At 38.9% G+C, this 22,686-nt stretch overlaps 1 protein-coding gene across 4 annotated transcripts in view; it reads left to right on the forward strand.

Annotated features, from left to right (window-relative positions):
- The window catches only part of Lin52 (lin-52 DREAM MuvB core complex component), a 97,500-nt gene that overhangs the window by 22,820 nt on the left and 51,994 nt on the right, over window positions 1–22,686 (forward strand). The window contains exon 6 of one of the 4 annotated variants that reach the window (XM_010645477.3): window positions 5,331–5,685. The exons of the other annotated variants lie outside the window; for them this stretch is intronic. Within the exon in view, the coding sequence (XP_010643779.1) occupies window positions 5,331–5,332 (2 nt within the window). The 3' untranslated portion in view covers window positions 5,333–5,685. Of the gene's footprint in view, window positions 1–5,330; window positions 5,686–22,686 lie in introns of those variants that run through there. 4 annotated transcript variants of the gene reach the window in all.

Raw genomic sequence — 22,686 nt, forward strand, 5'->3', positions numbered from 1 at the left:
CAACAAAAGGGGAGCATAATGTGTTGGTAAGGATGTGGTAAAATTGGAACCCTCATATACTGCTGGTAGCAAGGTGAAATGGTGTAGCTGCTGTGGCCATTTCAGTGATTCTTCAAAGAAATTAATCATAGAATATGAGATGACCCAACGTTTCCATTACTAGGCATATATCCAAGAGAGAACATGTACTCACGTGCTTATACAGGAATGTTCATTACCATTGACAGTAGCCAAGAGGGAGGGGCAACCTGCATGTCCCATGATCAGCTAACTGAATAAACAAAATGAGGTATATACATACAGTGGAATATTATTTAGCCATGTAAATGAATGATATATATGTGTATGGCACAAACACTCTAATATATGCTATAACATGGGTGACTTTGGAAAACATACTAAATGGAGGAAGCCAACCTACAAGGTCATACATACTGCAGTGTTCCTTTTATAGGAGATATCCAGGGTAGATGGATCCAAAGGAGACAGGTCATTGTCAGAGGCTAGAGGAAATATGGAATGGGGAGTGATGGAATTTTATTTTGAGATAATAAAAATATTTTGTAACAATATAGGTGATTCTGTAAGTTAAATTGCAAAACAGTGAATGCTCTTAAGTGTTACTGAATTGTGCTCTTTAAAAATTCACTTTAGGGCCGGGGATTTAGCTCAGTGGTTCGGTGGCCTGCCTTGCAAGCGCAAGGACCCGAGTTCAATCCCCGGTACCAAAACAAAACAAAACAACAACAAAAAAAATTCACTTTAAAAAGAATTTCACTTCATTAAAAAATGCTTAATATAGTGTTTGACATCTACTAAGCTATCAATAAATTTTAGATATTATTGTCCAATGTCATCTTTGTCAGCATGTATCTGTATGGTTTTGGGCATCAGTTTCTTAAGTTGAAGAATGAACTTATTGGGCTAGATGATCTCTATGCTTTTTATAGCATTAATATTTTATTATTTTAAGATAAAACATTTAATTCATACAGCAAGTATTGTGTAAATCTTAAGTAAACCCTTGGTGTCAGCTTAGAATTCCTGAGTACTGTAGTGTTTCCAGTTGAGGTTTGAAAGATAACCAAGAGTAAAATTTATTTGTATTTAAATGACTTAAAAAAAATAGATTCCTGGCCTTCCAATTCAGTTTTGTGTCAGGGATTATAAGAACAAGAAATACTGCTCATTTAAATTAAAAGAATTGTTAAGAATTATTTTTATAGTGTGTATATTCTTTTTTCTTTTGTTTTTGTTGTTTTGTTTTGTTTTGTTTTGTTTGAGACGGTGTCTCACTATGTAGTTGAGACTGACCTGGAACTCAATATGTAGCCCATGCTGGTCTCGAACTCACAGCAATCCTCCTGCCTCAGCCTCCCGAGTACTGAGATTACAGGCGTGCACCACCGTGCCCAGCTTCTTTTTGTTTTTTTGAGACCAAAAAACCATACTGCACACTTGCTGTGTAGCCTGGGCTGTCTTCAAACTCAACAGTGTTCCTCCTGTCTCAGCCTCTCTAGTGCTGAGATTATAGGCATGCACCACCGACCTAGAATAATGTGTATTATATTTACATAGTGCTATAGATCCAACCCATGGCTTCATGCATGCTAGGAAAACACTCTACCATGCTCAGCCCCTTTACTATATATATTTTTAAAGTTAAATATAAGCTTAATTTTTTTGCCATTATAAAATATGTTCACTTGCTGGGGATTTAGCTTAGTGGTTCTGTCACCTGCCTCGCAAGCACAAGTTCCTGAGTTCAATCCCTAGTACCAAAAAAGTCATAAAATATCCCACAGAAAATACAAGAAAAGCAAAAATCACTTAAAATTATACCATCCCAAAATATTTGTGGTGACTATCCATCCAAACTCTCTAAATATTTATTTATTTATTTTGGTATCAGGGATCGAACTCAGGACCTTATGCTTGTGAGGCAGGCTGCTGAACCACTGAGCTAAATCCCTGGCCTAAATACACCTTTTAACAGATACTATAGCCAGTTTCAATTGTTGCATGCCTGTAATTCCAGTACTTGAGAGGTTGAGACAGGAGGAGCACAAGTTCAAGGCCAGTCTGAGCTACAGAGTGAGACCCTATTTTTGGAAGGGAAAGGAAGGAAGAGAGAGAAGGAGGATTATATCCACATATATCCGCACATAGACAGTTAGACACATATATTTGCATGTAAGTTTTAGGTACATGCCATCGTGCTACTCCTGTTCTGCAACCCGCTTGCTTAATGTGTCATAGATGTCTTATAATACATATGGAAACAGCAAGATCATCAGTGTAATAATGACTGCAGAGTAGCTTTGTAGAGTTGTAGTTTATCATTAATTCTCTTTTAATGGACCTTTAAGTTGTTACCAGTGTTTCACTAGAGTAAATATGTTACAGTGAGCGTCTTTTGCTACATTAACGTGTATATACATTTAAAATTATATACATATTACTAAAGTAACCTCCAGAAAGACTGGTCCAAATTATATTTCAAAGAACAGTAAGTGGAAGTTCTCATATTCCTATATCTTAGCCAACCACAGCTATTTTAAGCTTTTTAATATGTGCCCATCTTATAGGTAAAAAATAGTGTTTCAGTATTTGTTACATATGTTTCTTTGGTTGATAATAAGGTAACATTTACTGACTGCTTGTTTTCCTAATTTTATGAATTTCCTCATAAACTGTAGCCCATGTTTATTTTTCTGTTGGTTCATTCTCCTGTATTTAAAGATGAAGAAAGTGAGATCTGAAGAATTGAAGTGACTTTGCCATGTAGTAATTTAGTGATAGAACCAGTAATCATAGCATGTTAGAGCTGAAAGAGAACCTTGGAGATAGAGTCCTAAGCCCGCTGATATTATAAATTCAGAAAAGACTTAAAGATCTCAGGGGACTGGCCTGGGTATTTAGCTCAGTGGTTCTGCCGCTTGCCTTGCAAGTGCAAGGTCCTGAGTTTGATCCCAATACCAAAAAAAGAAAAAAAGATCTCGGGAATTTCCAGGCATGGTGATGCACACCAGTAATCTTAGCACTTGGGAGGCTGGGGCAGGAGAATCCATGTAAGTTTGAGGCCAGTCTGGGTGATGTAGTGAGTTCAAGGAGAGCCCGAACTACATAGTGAGAGACCCTTTAACAAAAAAACAAAATCAAACAAAGAACTTAGGGAACTTTAGAAAGTATAATGAAAGAGTTCATTAATGGCAGAACCAGGAATCTGAATTCTGTATCAATGAAATCAGGAAGAGGGAAAGACAAGTAAAATTTATAAGCCTATTAGGTTTCTTTTTTTGTGTGTGTGTTTTTTTTTTTTTTTTTTTTTTTGAGACAGGGTCTCACTGTGTAGTTGAGACTGACCTGGAGCTCACTGTGTAGCCCGTGCTGGTCTCGAACTCACAGCGATCCTCTCGCTTCAGCCTCCTGAGTTCTGGGATTACAGGTGTGCACCATAGGTTTCTGAATGTATGTTTTCCCATTTAATTTTCACTTTTATTATTCCCATTTGAACATATGAGACGACCGAGGTACATAGCAATTCAGTGATTTGCCCAGAGTCACATAATTATTTATAAAAATAGGACTAGAATCTAAATCTTCTGATTCTTAATTTAGAGATAGCATTGCTTCTCAGGATAGGAGCAGGGGATTTGTTTCTTGGCTTTGCTCAAATACTCATTTGCTAAAATATGATTTGTCTCATGGAGCTTGTAAATAAAACTTTCTATTTAACACTTCATGTTGATGCTAGCCATCAGTCTGATGTTTATAACCTAAGGAATTTTTGTTATATGCAAAACAGATTAGAGACCATATCTTATACTTACTGAGTAGAGTTGAAATCTATATGCTACATGACCAAAGTTTTTATGGTAGTGATTGTATCGAAATGCTTAGGAACTGTTTTTACTCCATAGAGAATAAAATCTTAATATATAAGATGAAAATGACTTAGGTTCTCTGAAGTGTAAAATGAACCTCAAATCATCACGGGCTCAAATAGGAGCAAAATCAAAACCATGTGAATTGCATCCTCCATATCGCTAAAAAAGCCTTCATTTCTTGACAGGGCTCAAAATTTCCAAATTGTACTAGTGCTAATTTGGTTGAGACATCATCCTATAGAGATGCACAAAGTTTAGTGCATCTTTATAAAGTATCAACTTTATTGACGCTCTTGGTTTGGTTCAGTTATGTAGTTAGTTGTTAAGATCTGTGTTCTCTGAGCCTCTGCACTAAGCTACATCCCCGCTCCATTTTTTTATTATTTAGAGACAGGGTCACTGATGTTCTAAGTTGCACAGGCTGGCCTTGAAGCCCTGGTCTTCCTTCCTCAGCCTCCCAGAGGGCTAGGATTTCAGGCCTTCACCTCACACTCTGCTCATACATGTTGATTTCATCCACACAGCTGCCAGCGGCTCAGAGAACAGGCTTTGGTGGCATCAGCAGGCGGCAGCGCCAAGTGGCCCGAGGCAGCCCAGGCTAGGGCTCACACTCAGCTGTGGCTCACACATCTGCCCTTCCTTTTCCCCTGTTCTGGCCTCACCTGACTGGACAGAGCCCACCCATGGCACGAGATGACTCTACTTGACTCCATCTGTGGGATCAAAATGTTGGTCTCATCCAGAGCCACCCAGAGCCACATCTTACCAAGCCTCTGGGCCCCCAATGTGCGGTGGAGTGGGCACACAAAATTAACCCTCGGACTAATTTAAAGATGAGGGACAGGAGCTTGGGTTCCCTGCTTTGCTGCCAGACAGATGGGAATAGGAAGTGGTTGACCCTAGCAGCCACAGTCCCCAGTGCACGGGCACCAACCTCTTTGTCACCTCCACTCCAGTGCTGCCTGAACTCTCAGGTCAGAAGGCCTCTCCTTAGAGGTTCTGTCTTGGTCCCCTGCTTACACGGGGCTCGGCTGTATAATGTGCCTTCCTTTATCCTCTCAGGACTGAGTTTTAAGCTCTTCTGTTGCGCTTATCACCCTGACTTAGACCAGGGTGTTTATGCAGCTCTCCCCCGAAAAAGGTCTGTGCCTTGAGGACAGGAAGGATCTCAGATGCCCCACGACAGAGGAAAGGAACCCCACCCTGGGGCATTGGTCCTTCTGGCCTCAAGAGGGATCCTTCAGCCTGCATGGTGTGTGGTCACGATGTTTCAGAAGGAAGGGGATCGATCCTGTGGTTTTCTGTCCCCTTTCTCTCTATTCCTACTGTCTGACTATACTGGTTTGGATATGGCCACGGTAACCAGCAGTCATAGAAGATGGATTATAACCTAGCTCACATATGAGACACTGACACTTGAGTCTTCTGTTTGTGCTCCAGGAGTTGGCAGTGAATTTTCTCCCCAATATCTCCCGTTTTTCCCATGTGGAAGCTTCCAGTTTTGATGGAGACTCTCACGTTGGCTCTTCAACCCCATGGCATCCTCATCCCCTAGCAGTGACCCCTCTGACACAGCGGACTGCAATTGCAAAAATAAATACACACTGAAGCTCCCCAGGGACTGTCTCCCCTGTGAAGAGCTCTCATCCTGTGAGGATATCATCCTTCTTGAAGACACGACTCCCACTGTGTGTTCTTCAGGCGACCTTATCTGTCCTGTCCAAGGCAGGGCCTGAAGGGAAAAAGAGATGGCCGAATTTACAACAGCTACTTTAGGACGACCCAAACTAGGTATCTCTGTGGCCTGGGCTGATGCCAATGGCTTTGAAGAATCAACTGCTCATGAAAATCAATGTAGAGGCAAGGAGTGCCCCAAGGACAAAACAAGACTTACCAAAGGAAAACTGGATGGTCTGGTGAAACTGCTGAATAAATTTCAGAGTTTTCATTTAAATGATGAAGAAATCCAAAAGGATGACAGTAAAAATCACCAGAAAATTCAGAGAAAGAAGAAAGATGAGGACTGTGATTTCCTTGAACTTACTATGGTCGAAGACCCTGCCCAGCTCAGTCATCAGGAACACGAGGTGTGTCTAGACTTACCCATGTGCAAACCATCAGGAAACACAGATGTTGGCCCATTCCCAGAGCTGCCTGCGACACTGAAGGGACAGGTGAGGTGAGCAGCAGCCACAAGTCAGGCACCACAGAGCCATCCACTTCCTCAGGACACCTGGAGCACGACACCCCCAGACCACCGAGCACTGCTAGTGGGCTTGTGGGGCGGGCCTTCTGCTGGCTGCACCAGAGAGCCCTTTCCATGGGACTCTGGAGACAGGGCCCTGAGCAGGCCACCAAGAGCTGCCCTCAGCAGGCTCCACACAGAAGTCGATATCTTAGAGGCAAAAAGGTCCAGCCTGATGGATCCCCTGAGCAGTTAGGACCCCACATCCCCACATTTTCATGCTACGTGCTACCCCATCATGAAAAATATGAAGATTAGTTCTTAATAAAGCATTTGTTCTTGTTTAGAAGAAAAAAGATCTGTGTTCTACATTTCTGCTTTTTAGAGAGATGGCATAAGTGATAGGGTTAATGTTTTTAAACCTGCTAGTTACATCTAAATAAGTTGGGGAAGATGAAGAGAGTGCATATGACAGAAACTTACTTTTTTGCTTCATATAGGATTTTATAAAAAGCATTATAGAATACAGGGACCAAAAACTAATTCACTTTTGTCTAGCCTTCAGCAGTGTGTGTGTGTGTGTGTGTGTGGGTGGGGGGTGTCTCTTAAGCCTTATTATTTAAGAAATAAACATTAATTCTTATTTTTGGAATTTTTCTAATTTTATTATGACAAAAGTTGCATGTTAATCAATACAGGGATGGTTACATAACTGTGGACCATTAACTCAGTCCACTATTGAAAAACAACTCTAACCAGACGTAATTCTTATTCTAGCATCGAACATAACAGTCCTTTAAAATCTCCTTTGGAATGTTGAAAAGAGATCAGATGAAACTTTCAGAATGGTTATTTATTGAGGAACAAAAAAACCCTCCAATTTCACTCGCCCGTTGTAGCTCTACTTTCTCATTTTAATGCTCAGCCCACGGTGCAGTGGTAAAAAATGTCCTGCATCTATGGAAATGGCAATAGGAGAGGGCCATCACCTTTGTAGTTATTGCTTGTTGCAATTTGGCCTGTTTACAGACAGAATTGCTCTGTGGGTACTTCTGGTGCAGAGCAGAGGAAATCAGGATAGCAGCAAGAAATCAGCATTTACCCAGGACCTATGAATTGGCTAATTTTTTAACATGCAGTTAGTTAAGAAATGATTACAGCCAGAGGAGTCATGACCTCAACTTTTCATCAGCTCCATTGGATTGTGCCTCAGTTTGGAAATGAAGGAGGTATATGGGAAGTTTTAATTGTACCTGTGTGATTTATTCCTAGTCAGCTCTTTAATTTCTTCTGGCTGTCTGAGGTTTCCGACATGCTGTAAATTTCCCCAACTTTTTCATTATCTGCAATTTCTTTATGACTCGTGAATCTGAGTGGAGAGAGAGTGTGGATTTACAGCAGAGATAAACATGTCCATAAAGTCTGTATCTGTGTCAGTAATTGTACTGCTGTCAGTGACTGTCCTGTTTTACAGGCCTCTCTTGGGAAAGTACAGGCCTCACTACCACCAGCACTGAAGTGCTTGCTTTGATTTGCATTAGCCTGCTAGGAGATTAGGCAGGGAAGGTAGGAGAGGAATTGATACTGGACCTTGGGCTCTTTTGTTTGTTTGTTAAATGACCTCCTAGGATAACTGTATGTTGCAAATAGAACATAGACAGGCAATGCTCATTTTATAAATGAAAATGCAACTTAAATTGATATTTTTGGAATGAAAAATTCTTCCCAACTTAATTTTACACAGCACCTGTTAATGTGACTTCCCTTTCCTGTCACTCTTGGTAACTAAACTTGGGTTGGTTTGTCTGTCTGCCTTCCTTCCCTTCCCTTCCCCTTCCCCCTTTCTTCCTTTCTTCCTATTTTCCTCTTCTCATTTAAAACACTCGGTTTCTCTTTCAGAGTGTTCATTCCTTCTCAAGAGTGGGATCAGTAAAAGTTTAGATGAAGACCACCTCTGCCATGTCTTAATTCTCAGCTGTTTCACTGGCTCTTTGCCAACTGCTTAAAGTGGCGTACTGGCAAATCATTTACTATTAGAGAGAAATTCTTAATATTACAGTGGTACCTTGATACCTTGATTCACAAACTTTTTTGGGGGGGGCGGGGTACAGGGTCTCCTATGTAGTTCAGATTGGCCATGAACTCCCTTTGTAGCCCAGGTGGGCCTCAAACCTGCAGTAATCCTCCTGCTCCAGCTTTCTGAGTTCTAGGAAGGCATACACCACCACTCCCAGCTCCACAAACACTTTTGTGTGCACAATTCTGTTTGGCAGAATTTTGTTTTTGTTTGCATACTCTGTAAACAGGTGACATGTAACCACAGCTGTCTTTCCCATACAAACACAAATGTAACCATCTTCTTCAAAGTCATAAAACAAATTAAGTTTGTGAACAAGGTATCACAGTACCTATCTTTAAGAGACTCTTTAGACTTTCTTTAGTGTTTTCTTTCCTTACAGTGGTTTTGAAAGAAACTTAGGTTAAGAGCAGCCCCTTTTAAATAGGTGGAAAAGCAGACACATTATTTTTCTTCTAGTATATTTGAGATGTGAACAGATCTCTCAATAATCAAAACTGTTCTTGCATATGCTGAATTTTTTTTTCTTTTTGCCTTACTGTGGATCAAACTGGGCTTTATACATGCTAGGTAAATGCTACCATTGACCTACACCCTACCCCTTTTAAAATATTTTATTTTGAGGCGGTTTTGTTAGTTGCCCAGGCTGACTTCCAAACTTGTGCTTCTCCTTCCTCAGCCTCCTGAGAAGCTCAGATTATAGGCATGCACCATAGTTTCCAGCATATCCTGAACCTTCTTTGAAATGATTTTAAAAGGAAGTAGGTGATAATACAGAGAGTATAAGATACATGGTAAATCTCAAGCATTAGTCAACACACAAGTCTAAATAATGTAATATGAAGAATTGTCTAGTTGATTTCTTCGTACCTTTAACTTCTTCTGCTTACATTCTTTTTTGACCACAAGTAATCATGACCATCTTTCTACCAGTAGATGGGACTGAGAAGATGAAAGGAAATACAAAATTGTGCCCCCTCCAAGCTATGTGCTCAGAAAAGTATATGACCAAAGAGAAATTTGATATTATCTGGGATTTTAATTTTTTATTTCTCCTGTTACCTTAGAGTTTCTTCTTACTGAACAATGGTTAAAATCTTCTTTGGGTGAGAGGTATAATCTACTCAGACCTCTTGTCAGTTCTTCCTTTAGAACAAGGGATACCCTCCATCTTTTCTAGCTCCTTTTCTATCATGCCAAAGTGTTCTTCATGGTATAAGGTTGTGAAATTACATCACTACCTACTTCTCATTTTGGGTAGCTTCTGTGTGGCTTACTGTATATGTAATACACATGTAAAATAAACTAAAAACAACCGAATAAAACCTCCTATACTCTTGGTGATATAACTCTTAGTTTATTTTAGGAATTTAAATTGTTTTCCTTACTGAACATCCATATTGGAATTTCTTGATTATCCATTTTGATGCAGACCTTTATTTTTTCTTTTGTCTTTCATCAAATTTTATGCACTCTGATGGTAAGCACAGAAAATTTGGACCAAGTTAAGTAGTTTCATCTTATAGCTACACAAGTCAAGAGAAGAGTGAGATTTCTAGGTGGGTCTGATGATGAAAACAAACTTTCTGGTTCAAATTGGAAAGCTTGTCATTACTAAGAATACCTCTTCTAGAAAGTCACAGAGCAAGCATTTTTTTCTTCTCACTGAAGGGTAGAGTTTATGGTTGTCTGCTTCTGTGTCTGCTGCTGTCAACTATCAAGTTCAGCAAAAACAAGGGTTTAATTGGCCATCACCTCATGGCGTTGGAGGAAAATGTCCTTAAAAGAAAGCACTACAATAAAAGGTTATTGAGTCCTGATTGGTGTGCCTGGTGTTCTTTGAACTGACCCTGCAGCAAGGCTTGATAACTTTGTAGTAAAGGTTTTACAAATATAGGTGCTGGACAGAGATTCAGTCACATGTCTCCAGATTGAAAGGGAATAGGCAGCCTCTTCCTTCCTCCCCTCTTTAATCAGGCAGAGAATAGAATCCAAGAGTATCCAGGCTTGAAACTAAAGTGAAGGTTGCAGTATTGATCTGCTAACTCCTTACAGAAAGATGATTCTTGTGTGAAACCCTCATTTTCTAAGATCCAGACTTCTTGAGAGCTGTCTTTTTCTCCAATCCTTTATTATGAAAACATTTTAGACACCGTTGATCCCCCTCTTTTTGCCACTTGTGCATGTGAGTAAATTTGCTCCCTTCCCAAATATTTGATATCTTTCCACATCAAGACCTGATCATTTGACCCTAAAAATCTTATGTAGCTTTAAAAATATCAAATCAAGGTTCAGGCATTATAGGTGCCTTTACATATATCTACCCCTCCTCCATACTAAGGGTTGAACTCAGGGCCTTCGTCCTGAGCTACATACTCAGTACTCGGCCCTTTTTAAATTTTTTATATCTGAGACAGAGATTCATTAGGTTACCTGGGTTGAGTGTGAACTTTCAATCCTTATACTTCAGCTTCCTAGAGAACTAGGAGTACTTCTGCCTCAGGATCCCAGAGACCAGGATCATGAATGTGTGTCATCATACCCTGCTTTTTGGAGAGGAGATGGAATTCAGGACCCTGCATTTATGAGGCCGGCATAGCACCACTAAACTAAATCCCTGGCCCACATTTTTTTTGGAGATAGTCTCACTATGTGTTCCAGGCTGGCCTTGAGCTTGCTATGTAGCTGAAGGTGGCCTCGAACAGGCACCACTAAACTAAATCCCTGGCCCACATTTTTTTGGAATAGTCTCACTATGTGTTCCAGGCTGGCCTTGAGCTTGCTATGTAGCTGAAGGTGGCCTCGAACTTGTGGAACTCCTCTTGCTTAGCCTCCCAAGTGCTGGGATTATAGGTATGTGCTCGGCTTGCCATCACATTCTTGATAGGAGAACATGTAGTACTAAATTTTGTACTTTATCACTTTTTTCTACAGTGAATGTATATTTGCTTAAATGACTATCATTTTCCTCTAGAACATTGAGCTTCAGGTTCTCCCTGTACAGCAAGCTTTTTTTTTCATCATTGTTTATTTATTTCTTGTATTCTCTCCTTCCAGTTGAATTAGTTGTAAAATTGATCTTTTCTGCAATATCTACTCCATTCTATAGTTGGAGTAATATTTCTAAAACAAATTAACATGTGACCTCAAGCCCTTCTTAAAATTCATCAGTGCCTTCCCACTGTTCTTAGGATAAAATCAAACATTTTGTTTGGCCTTTGGCCCAGTCGTGTCTGGCCTTTCTCACACCATGGTCATCTCACTCTGTGTTTCCTTTCTGAGCATATGCGCTACAGTGTCCTAGAGAGGAAAAGGTAAGGTAAAGAATTCAGGGAACACTTCCTGGAGGAGATGAAACCTGAACTATGACTCCATGGCTAATGTTTGCATATGAGAGGAATGAATACCTTCAGACTGGGAAGCAATTTTTGAGTATGGGTTGGTTAGAACACTAAAAAGTGTAGTGAAAAAAAAAAAGTGTAGTGAGAAACGCCAGGGGAGCTAGACTATGGAGAGCCTGAGAACTAGGCTGAGGAATCGTTTTGTAAAACTTGGTAGCAGATCCTAGAGAAAATTGAAGGGTGTGGTGATAACTTCCAGAGACTGACAAAGAGGGTATTGCTGTTCAAGAGTGGAACCGTTGCTTATACTGGGTAGGATCGTGTGACTGCACAGGCAGGGACCATTAAGAGAGATTTTTGGAGGAAAAAAATAGGTAAGAATTTGTAACTGACTAGAAAAACAAAAACTATCAAGATAATGTCTAGATTTTAAGCTCTTCCAACTAGGAGAAGGCAATTTAAGTGGAACTGGGGTATGCATTAACAAAATTATAGTTTTGTTTGCTGAGGTATTGTCAAAACATCTTTGAAATGAATAAATTTGTGGATACTAGGTTATTAATTAGAATAAATTGAACTACAAATAATAGGAAATTCAAAATAATTGTGGCTTACTCTGATAGATTTTTTTCCCCTTCACAAGAAGAAAGGCTGGAAGTAGACAGGCCTAGTCAGGTAGAATAGTTCTATGGCATCATCAAGGACTAAGGCTTGTATCTTTCCTCTCCTTTATTTTTATTTTTAAATTTAATTAATTTTTTTGGTATCAGGGATCAAACTTGGGACCTTGTGTTTGTGAGGCAAGCGGCGTCCCCTCCACTTTTTTAGAACGTGGCTGCCACCCTTACGGATGCTAGAGCTCTGGCTTTCGTGTTTCAGCATAGGCTGGAAGAATATAGGAAGGGAGAAGAGCTAAAAAGCCGTCCCACAACCTGGCTGTTTTCCCTTTATCCAGACTTCCTGAAAGTCCATCCCGCAGAACCCAGTCACCTGGCCTTAGGTGTAAAATAGGATAATCTTTTGCCCTGTAATTTTGCTAAAAATTAATAAGCAGAAGGTGACAATAGATATTGGGAAAGGCAGCCAACATTCTTTGCCACCCCCAGGAAACAAAAGATCTATGCAAGAGTAGTGGATCAGCTGGCAGCAGCCAGATGTGGTGGCACGCGCCTGTAATCCCAGTATTTGGAAGGTTGACACAGGAAAATTGCCACAAGTTCGAGGCCAATTTGGGCTATTTAGTAAGTTCCAGGCTACCCTGAACTGTATAGTGAGATCCTGTGTCATAAATAAATAAATGAGAGAGAGCCAGCAGTGGCTCAGTAAAAGGATGTGAGGTTTTGGTTATGTTGACGAAGTTCCGAATTAAGTGATTTTAAAGACGCATGTGTGGACTTGATGTCTGTGACTTAAACTTTGTTCATAAAGTTTTTGATTATCTTGTTTTCTTTATCATAGGAGGTATAATCAAAAAATGTTTACATTTCTAAACAGTAGAAGTCACATTGTCATTAATTCCCATCAGAATACTCTCCCTTGCTTTTGTGAGCGTCTTTATAGGGTGTTATAAAAAAAATTACTGTGCGTGCTGCTGCTGCCAAGAGCTGTCCAATGGAAAGGCAGGCTCATAAAAGCATTACGTGTCCTTATTTACCTTATTGACTAGATCTGTCACTGTACAACCTCTGGCTCTTACCAAAAGTCAAAATAACCACAAAAAGTAAACATTTTGAATAGGTTGAATACATAAACGCAGCCATGATAGCTCAAATAAAGACACAAAGAGGACTTCCAGAACTGCTTCAGAACATGGCAAGAATGATGGGTTAAGTATTTAAAGCAAAATGGCAGGGTATTTTGAGGGGGATTCAGAACAGTATCTTCTTTTTTGGTCCTGGGTATCAAACTCGGGCCCTTGTGCTTTTGAGACAGGTGGTGGGACCACTGAGCCAAATCCCTGGCCCAAGAACAATATATCTTAAACTGTGATAAATATTAAATTTGGGAGGGCATTCACTGTATGTTGTTGTCATGCTTCATGTATGGTTGGTACTCTATAAATGAATGAGTGTATGGCCAACATATCCTTTTAAATAAATTCTGCAGATTTTTTTCTGTTTCTTCAAGGAAGTAAGTATGAGAAGGTTTTATCATTTTTAATCTTTAGGGAGTAAAACACTACAGAAATATACAGCTTTTAAAATTGCTGAGTAGAGCTGGGCGTGGTGGTGCATGGCTGTGATCCCAGCACTTGGGAGGCTGAGGCAGGAGGATTGTTGTGAGTTCAAAGCCAACCTGGGCTACATAGTGAGTTAGTTCAAGGCCAGGCTGAACTCTTATTTAAAAAAGAGTGAGACTCTTATTTAAAAAACAACCAATAAAACAAAATTGCTGAGTAGAGTCTGACATAAATATTTCTAATGTCAAAAAAAGAAATTCCTGTTTTTAAAATTTCTGCAACTAGCATGGACCATTGAATCCAAGGTTAGTTTTATTTTTTACTGTGTTTCACATAACTTTGATTATAGTAGGCTATAGAACTGTTGAATAAATGATTGGATTATTTCTGAAGCCCTATATGATGCAGCTTCAGTGAAATTTAGAAGTTAAAGGAAGAGCCGCCTGGGGTAGCAGTAGGTCTGTGAGCCCAGCTATTTGGAAGGCTGAGCCAGTCGAATTGTAAGTTCAAGTTCAGCCTAGGTAACAACAAAACCATCAACAAAAAAGCAACAAAGAAAACTATATTAATTAAAAGCAATCTTTACCTTTAGCATAATAAAATGCTTTTATGGCAGATAAAAAAGCTCTAATTGCCCTTTTATAATAGATTTTTTAAAAATTGGCAATAAAGCTAACTCCAAAGAACACTTTTCAGCAAACAGAGGAAAATAGATAGCTTCATTCAGAAGCATTTTTTGAAAACTTAGCTCAAAATGTCAAATAAATCTGTAAATGTATGCTGCTTAAAATAGTGAAAACCAGCATTTTACTTCATCTTTAAAGGCAACTCCTTACCTTCTCTGTAGTACTCTGTCTACTGCCAAATGTGCATGATTTTTGCTCTAATTATAGTGACTGGATTCTCATCCTCCCAATAGGATCAATATTAAGCCAGCCTTCTTTACCTCCTCGATCCATATTAAACCTGTCTTGCAAAGAGTCTGTTTATTGGATAATATAGCTACACTGGAGCCCTATGACAATATCTTTTGCTGCCTCATTAACTCTGGAGCATTAGAACAAGATAAAAATGCCCTAAAGCCTCTTATCTGATGTCTGGTGTAACCTGCTGAAAGCAGGCATGCCATTAGTTTATGTTAGAAATCAAATGGCCCTCTCCAGTGCAGGAAGTACTGATTAAACCTGAAGTGTCCCTGGAGAACTCTACAGCTGTCAAAGGGGTGATGGCTGTCCCTCACGAAAAGGGAAATCTGGGCTGGAGGGCCCAGTGGGACAGGGCTTTAAGAAGGAGCACGTGGCTGCCCCAGCTGTTCTGCTTTGCCTAATGAATTGTTTTACAAGAAGAGCTGGGTATTATCATCACAAGCCGCCTTCCAGAGGGACTGGAGCAGGCCAAATAATAAGCAACGTTAGTGATGGTAATTGAAACGTGATGGCTCTCCTGAGATCTTTGCAGGCCTGGAGCTGGTTGGCACTTGTGGATTTTCTTGTCCTACCAAGGCCCTATTTGAGGTGTGTCTTTCTTTTTTCCCCCTTTTTCTTTTCTTTTTTAAATCTGGTTTCATAATATTGTTGTGTGATTTTTTTTATCCTCCGGGCCACTGTGGAAATTCATTAACAAAAGCAGTCTTTGGAATGTTGTAATGGCTTTAAATACAAAAGGAATCACTGACTTTTTCATTTAAATTATTGGCTCTGCAATAGAAAAGGAGTGCCACATCTTAGTCTTTTGAGAAGAGATACTAGAGATCTCTCTGGACTTTTAAAGGAAACATTTTAAACTTAGATGAGTAATAAAAGTTCTTGATATAAAAATTTAAATAGTGTAGATGGATATAAGGTGAAAAATAAAAACTTTTATTTGCTGAAATTACCAAAGGTACCCACTGCTGCCACTTTCTCCATGAACATGACATTTTCTGTACATAGTCTTAAGTTTGTATTTGTTACCTCACACAGATGAGATCATAATACTTTTTGTAACAGTTTTCATCCTACAGTATATCTTTTGACATCTTGTCACGGTGGTATAGACCTGCTTCATTGTTTTCCATTTGCTGCAGATTTATTGTATGGATATACCAATTCAAAGCTTTTAATAGGGTCGGGGATTTAGCTTAGTGGTTCTGCAGCCTGCCTCGTAAGCACAAGGTCCCAAGTTCGATCCCCGGTACCAAAAAACAAACAAAGCAAAACAACAGCAACAACAAAACAAAGCTCTTAGTAGATGATTTGATTTGGACCTTATAAATGAATGCTTATTGTCCCAAGTGGTTGTGTTCACTGGTTTGTGTTCTGTGGTTCAGCCTGATTTCACATGAAATGATTTTCTTTGAGAGTATTAGGTTTTAGTCCGGTATTGTTTTAAAATAGGAAATGCTCAAGAAATGAAACTTTTAGGTGGTGAGTAGTATGAATCTTGTTATGAATCATTGTCTGAATATAGGTGTACTGATATGCACCTTGCTGTCTGTTGTAAATTCTTTGCTTTGTTTAATGAGAAGTATTCTGTCCCAAGCAGGTTGGAAAAACAAATCAACTTTTATGAAGGTCCTCTAAGGTATGGACTGGAGGCTTCCTCTAAAGTTGAGTGTTTCTCCACTTCACAAGTTTCAGGAATCAAGTTTTCGGTGTATTACTGAACTTGGGAAGTGATGTGTTAGCATGGAGAATTGAAGACTTAGGTTTCTTGTGTAATGGCTTGGCTAACAAAAGTAAGGTTGGGGCCCTTGAACTTTGAGGGCTTTGCTGTGGGTAGCAATGTAATGAACGAAGCAAAGCAATTTCCGAGGTGCATTTCCAGTCAGTGATGGGAGAAATCATTTGTCTTCTCAGGCAAATAAAAACCTTATTTTAGTTGAATCTGCCTTTGGTAAGAGAATCTATTTGCAAATTGAATGATAGAGATTTTTACTTCCATTTGAAGTAGAAATATTACATATCTTTTTAAAAGTCAAAGCCTTTTAGTTCCATTTTCTCCACAATTCGAAGTTCTGGTTTGCTCACATTATTAAAGAAATGTCATACGAATAAACTTTGAAATGCCAGCTAATTTAGCTTCAAGTTGCTTATATAGTATTTTTCCTGTCCGTGGTTAGTCAGTTGAAGTGATACACAATCCTTAATTTAATAATTGGGGGCTGTTACTAATAAGTTTGTTTATACTATTTATACCTAACTTTTAATTTCTTGTCCACACCAAGCCTTCAGTAGATTCAAAAGAGACAGATATATGTAAACTCTGTGCAGTTCAAACTGGCCTTGAACCCACTATGTAGTCCAGGCTAGTCTCAAACTCGGTGATCCTCCTGTTTCAGCTTCCAGAGTGCTGGGGTTATAGGCGTGTGCTACCATGCCCAACTTTTCGGAGGTCCTTTAAACCTGTGGTGTTCAAAATGGTAACAACTAGACATGTGTATTTGTGTAAAGTTAAATTTAAATTTAATCCTTCATTTTCACTAGTTAGATGCTCAATAGCCGTGTACAATTAGTGGCTACAATATTGGAGAGCATTGCTCTAAACTGAGTCAGCAAACTACAGCCTGTAGCCTATTTTTGTTTTCTCTGTGAGGTAAGCGTGTTTTTTTTTTTGTTTGTTTGTTTACATTTTTCATAGGGTTATAAAAATGAAAACAGAAGATCATAAAACAGTCTGTATGTGACCCACAAAGCCTAATTAATATATTTCTGATTGACCTTTTATAGAAAAAGTTGCTGATCCTTGGACCTGTGCCAACTTTTCTTGATGATTTAGGTTTCTAATCAAGTTAGGTGAAGTGTTTTCCTAACCATCAGAAAGGAGACTGAGTCCACTAAGCAAATCTATTCAGAACAGAATTTCTTACACTGGAGGTAAACTGTGGACTGAGTCCATCAGTTCCTTGGAGCTAGCACAAGTGGAATGAACACTTGAAATAGGTAAAATACTTTGTAACATAAATTAGCAGCTTGCTATAAGCATGTGAATAATACCTATAGCTTAACAGATCGTCATTCTGATTTTGTACAGTATTTCCTCTAAGTACTATATTTTGTATGTTTCTTTGAAAGAAATATAATGATGTATTTCAGTGAATGTACTTCAACTTCTAACAAAGAATTTACTGTGAAGATTAAAAAAAGTTGTTCAAATTATTTGACTGTCAAATTATCTGTCTCCTAGAAAGAATGAAGCAAAAAGATTCCTCTGCTGATATTCTCAGCATCTGAGAAATAATCTTCCCATGCCAAATGTAACTCAAAAATTTCTCATTATATGTGAGGCTTACAAAATGTGCTTATAAAACTAGCATCTGGCACTTCTGTGGAAAATTAGTCAACTTGTTGCTTTCAGAGAGGACCTTGACATTTATGTGGTAACTTTATGAATTCCCAAGTTTGTGATTATCCGAAGCATATCATTTTTTCTCTAAAATGCAGGAGAACATGGTTTTTAGAAAATTAAGTTACCCATTTAGGCTTTTGATATAAAGTATTCCATAAGTAGAAATAACTGAAGTAATTCTCCCCCTAAAATAAATGTTACACCTCAGTGTTATTAGTAGTAACATTAATCTGCACTTGCGTAAATCTTCGAACTGAAGAGACTAATGCCAGATTATGGGCTGTGAGGGTCAAGAAGAGAAATGAACCACAGAAAAGTCACAATCATATTAGCCTTGCAGAAAGAGGCAAGTGGTAGAGCAAATAAGGGAGATAATTGTGAAGCAGTATCCTGAGATGGACTCTTCATAAAATAATAGCTTCTTTCCAAAGAACTCTATAAATGGTAGGACATTTTTATTCCTGGGTAAAAAATCAATGCAAATTTTATTACTTAAATCTCTTTTTTTTTATTATTATAGTCAGTTATGGCGTCAACAGCTTCTCATGTTAGAACTTTAAGTAAATTTCTGAAAACTGAAAAGTTCCTCTGATACTTCAGTATTGTCACCTTTGACTCTCTCTCTCTCTCTCTCTCTCTCTCTCTCTCTCTCTGTCTCTCTGTCTCTCTGTCTCTCTTTCTTTTCAGTACTGGGGATCAAACTCGGGACCTTGCACTTGTGAAGCAGGTGGCAGAACCACTGAGCTAAATCCCCAGCCCCAACCTTTGCCATTCTTGACCAACTCATCTCTAAGTCTTCTTCCTCTTCCTCTTTCAGTTCTATCAGTTGTATGTGTGCCCTCTAAACTTTTGCCACCCACTGGCCTTGTCAGTACTAACAGCGTACTTACTCCTTTCACTGTCTGTGAAAACAGTGTCCTTGAAGTCACATACTGCCTCCTTCTGTAGGGAATGGCAATCAATACCTGCTTGTGAGGCCGGGCGTGGTGGCACATGCCTGTAATCCCAGCACTCAGGAGGGTGAGGCAGGAGGATCGCTTGTGAGTTTGAGACCAGCCTGGGCTACATAGTGACTTCCAGGTCAGTCTAACTACATAGTGAGACCCTGTCTCAAAAAAACAGACAAACAAACACCTGCTTGTTTTCAGTAAGACATTCCAGGATATTTCTTACATAGTGAAGGATGAATTTCTTCTAAAATTGGCAATCACCACTTTGAGATCTTTGTCCATAGCATATTATGATACCATTGGGAACATGGCACATTTGTATGCCTTGAGTTTGTATTTTTACACCTGAGTTGAAAACTCAGAAATATCAAGGGGCCAGAGATGTAGCTCAGTGGTGCTGCTCCTGACCAACAAGTGCAAAGTCCAGAGTTCAATCCCCAGTATTGAAAAAAAAAATTAAGGGAAAGGACTATCTGCGTGAACAATGAAACTTTAAAACTCATAAAAGGAAACAGGCATTAGATGTGATATCAAAAGCATAAGCACACACACAAAGCATAAGCATAAAAGGAAGAAAAAAATTGAGTTTCATTAAAGTTTAAAAACTTTTGGGGCCTGGGATTTAGCTTAGTGGCACCGCACCTGCCTGATAAGGGGAAGGTCCTGAGTTCAATCTCCGGTATCCCCCCAAAAAAAATTCAAAACTTTTGTGCTTCAGAAACATCATTAAGAAAAATGAAACAGTTTATAAGGCGGGAGAATATATTTGCAAGTCATTTGGAGGCTTACATGCAGAATGTATATAAAAGCTCATGACAATAATATGACAACCTAGTTTTTAAAATGGACAAAGGAGGCCTGGGGAGTTAGCTCAGTGGTTTCACTGCCTGTCTCACAAACTGAAGGACCCCAGGTACCAAAAGCAGGGGGGAAAAAAACGGGCAAAGGATTTGAATAGACACTTGTCCAAAGAAGATACAAAAGTGGCCAATAAGCACATGAAAAGGTATTCAACATTATTCGTCATTGGAGAAATGCAAATCAAAACCATGAGATATCACTTCACATTCACTAGGATGGCTCTAACAAAAAAGATGAGCAATAATAAGTGTTGTTCAGGATAGAAAGCAGTTGGAACCCTTGTGCACTATTGATAAGAATGTAAAATGATATAACTCCCATGGAAAACAGTGTTGTAGTTCCTTAAAAGAGAATTACTATATGATCTATCAATCCCAATTCTGAGAGTATATCTCAAAAAGAATTGAAAGCAAGATTTAGATATGTATATTCCTGGCAGGATTTTTCACAATAAAATGTATTTACAAGCAGTGGAATATTATTCAGTCTTAAGGAAAATCTAACATATAATCTTGAGACTGTTACAATAAGTGAAACAAGCCAATCACAAAGAGATAAATACTGTATGATTCCACCTACATGAGTGAGTGTAATCAGATTCATAAAGACAAAGAATAGAACAGTGATTGCCAGGGGCTGGGAGAAAGGAGAAATGAGAAGTTACTGATTAATGGGTACAGAGTTTCAGTTTTGCAAGTGAAAAGTTCTGAAGGTTATACATTGAATGAATATACCTAACACCACTCTTAAAAATAGTGAAGGTGGTGAATTTTATGTATATGAATTTCAGCAGTTTTAAAAAGAAATGTGTTGGCTTTTGGTATGTGAATACATCTGGTTTTTTTAATTACATAAGAAAAAAAATTAAACTTGTCCGGAAAGCCCAAAAGGATTCAAAAAAGTGCCTGTTTCTAATTGAGAACCTTCTCTTAAAAAAAAAAAAAATGTATTTTTTATTCCACTTCCTTCAGGTCACTAATAAGTCTCTTCTACTTATCTTCCCTTTATTTTTCCCCAAAAGAGATTTAAAATAATCTCGTGATCCTCCTTGTTACATATTTTAAATCTGGGGCCCTACCAAGGGTTAGTTTTTAGGACTTGGATTTTTATAATATTTAAAATATTTATGATGGGTTATTATGAAAAACAATGTTCTAGATCTTGGGTGTCAGAAATACATAAGCATCTCTTTAAGGCACTAATAAACTAATTATTGCTTGCAGTGTAATAAAGAAAATACCAAGCGCCACATGGGTAGCATAGAAGTTCACACCTGAGAGAGCAGCGTAGTGTCTAAAGGTGAATGGAGACAGTCTTTTAGAAAGTGTTTTTGTAAAAGTGGTATTTAAACAGGAGTGAAAGAAACAAGTCATATATCATCAGAGGCAAAATGCCTTCCTCCTCGCTGAAAGAGACCATGTAAAATACTCTGTGTAGCAGTTACTATTTGATTAGCCTGCACAAACCCTTTTTCTCATATTCATTTATTTTCTTGCTGGCAGTCCATTTTGTGAGTACAGTACAAAGTGCTGCTTGTTTGTCCCTTTTCCACATAAGGATTAGTAATTAAGCAGTTAGGCGAATCTTGCATCATCATTTGTTCACCAGGCTATCAGCAGCCTCTGAATGCTTACCCTGTTAAGCCTGCGTGTGGCAACAAGGAGATAAAGTAGCCACTGTCAAGCATCTGTGGTTTAGGGCAGTAGTGGTGAACCTATAGCACGCGTGCTGCAGCGGGCTGTTTGTTACCATTGGAAGCTGTAAAAGATTTGCCACCCCCAGCCTAGGGTGAGTTTGACTTGGACCTTGGCGGTGAATTTGATTATTTTTGTTTTCTGTACAGACTGGATTCACTACCTATCAGAATCTCAAAAACCCTTAATTTTAACAATATATTGATTTTTCTATTTTTTTAATGTCTTCTCTATGTTAAATGTTAACCTCTTTTAAGACATGCAGTGATGATTTCTGAATTTTCATTAAGTGCAACTCATTGTTGAAGCACCAAAGTAGTTGGCTGTTACCACAGCTAATTTTTATTTAGATAAACAAAGATTCTTGAAAAAGATTAGCCAGGCCAGGGGTGGTGGCACGCCTGTAATCCCAAGCACTAGGGAGGCTGAGGCAGGAGGATTGCTGTGAGTTTGAGACCAGCCTGGGCTACATAGTGAGTTCCAGGTCAGTCTCAACTACATAGTGAGACCCTGTCTAAAAACAGAAAAAAGATTAGCCAGAAGAGTTTTTAAAATCACAGCAGCCCTGTTGTATATCAGTTCTGGCTTGGCAGACTTTGACCCAAGGCTGTGCACTGTTTTATTATCCTCAGCTACAGAAGGACACATACTTACAGCACCACTTTTGTAACAGATATTTTTATAACTCCACAAAATGTTTAGACTGGCGTAAAGCAATTCTCTACATTCATAGGTATTAAAATACTCTGGCAGCTGTCTTCGTTTTGCCTTCCCGTTGAGATACCATGATGAGATAAGACTGCTTCAGGCCTGATCGGCACGTGAATGAGATTGGGCCTGGTATTCTCACATTATTGACAAGGGTCTTGGTCATTATAAATAGGAAAAATCTTGGGGGAGGGATTCCCATTATAGTCATTCCAATTCAATTCCAGTAATCTTGTTTTTCAGAAACTTCTACTTCAGAATAAATTCTGTGCGATCAGATAAGAAGGATAAGTGCTATAAAAATATCTTTGCATTCTAACTAAAATAACTTAGCTTGTGACCTAAGGTAATCAATCTCCTTATTGAAGAGTTTGAGGTATTGATTAAAGTTAAGAGAGAACCAAGGTGGAAGAAACCTATAGGTAAACTGGTATCAAGGCACAGTGGTATGGGATAGAGACTGCTCTCGAAATAG

This window comes from Fukomys damarensis, unplaced genomic scaffold (genome assembly GCF_012274545.1).
Source record: "Fukomys damarensis isolate Sample0158 unplaced genomic scaffold, DMR_v1.0_HiC HiC_scaffold_21, whole genome shotgun sequence".
NCBI lineage: Eukaryota > Metazoa > Chordata > Mammalia > Rodentia > Bathyergidae > Fukomys > Fukomys damarensis.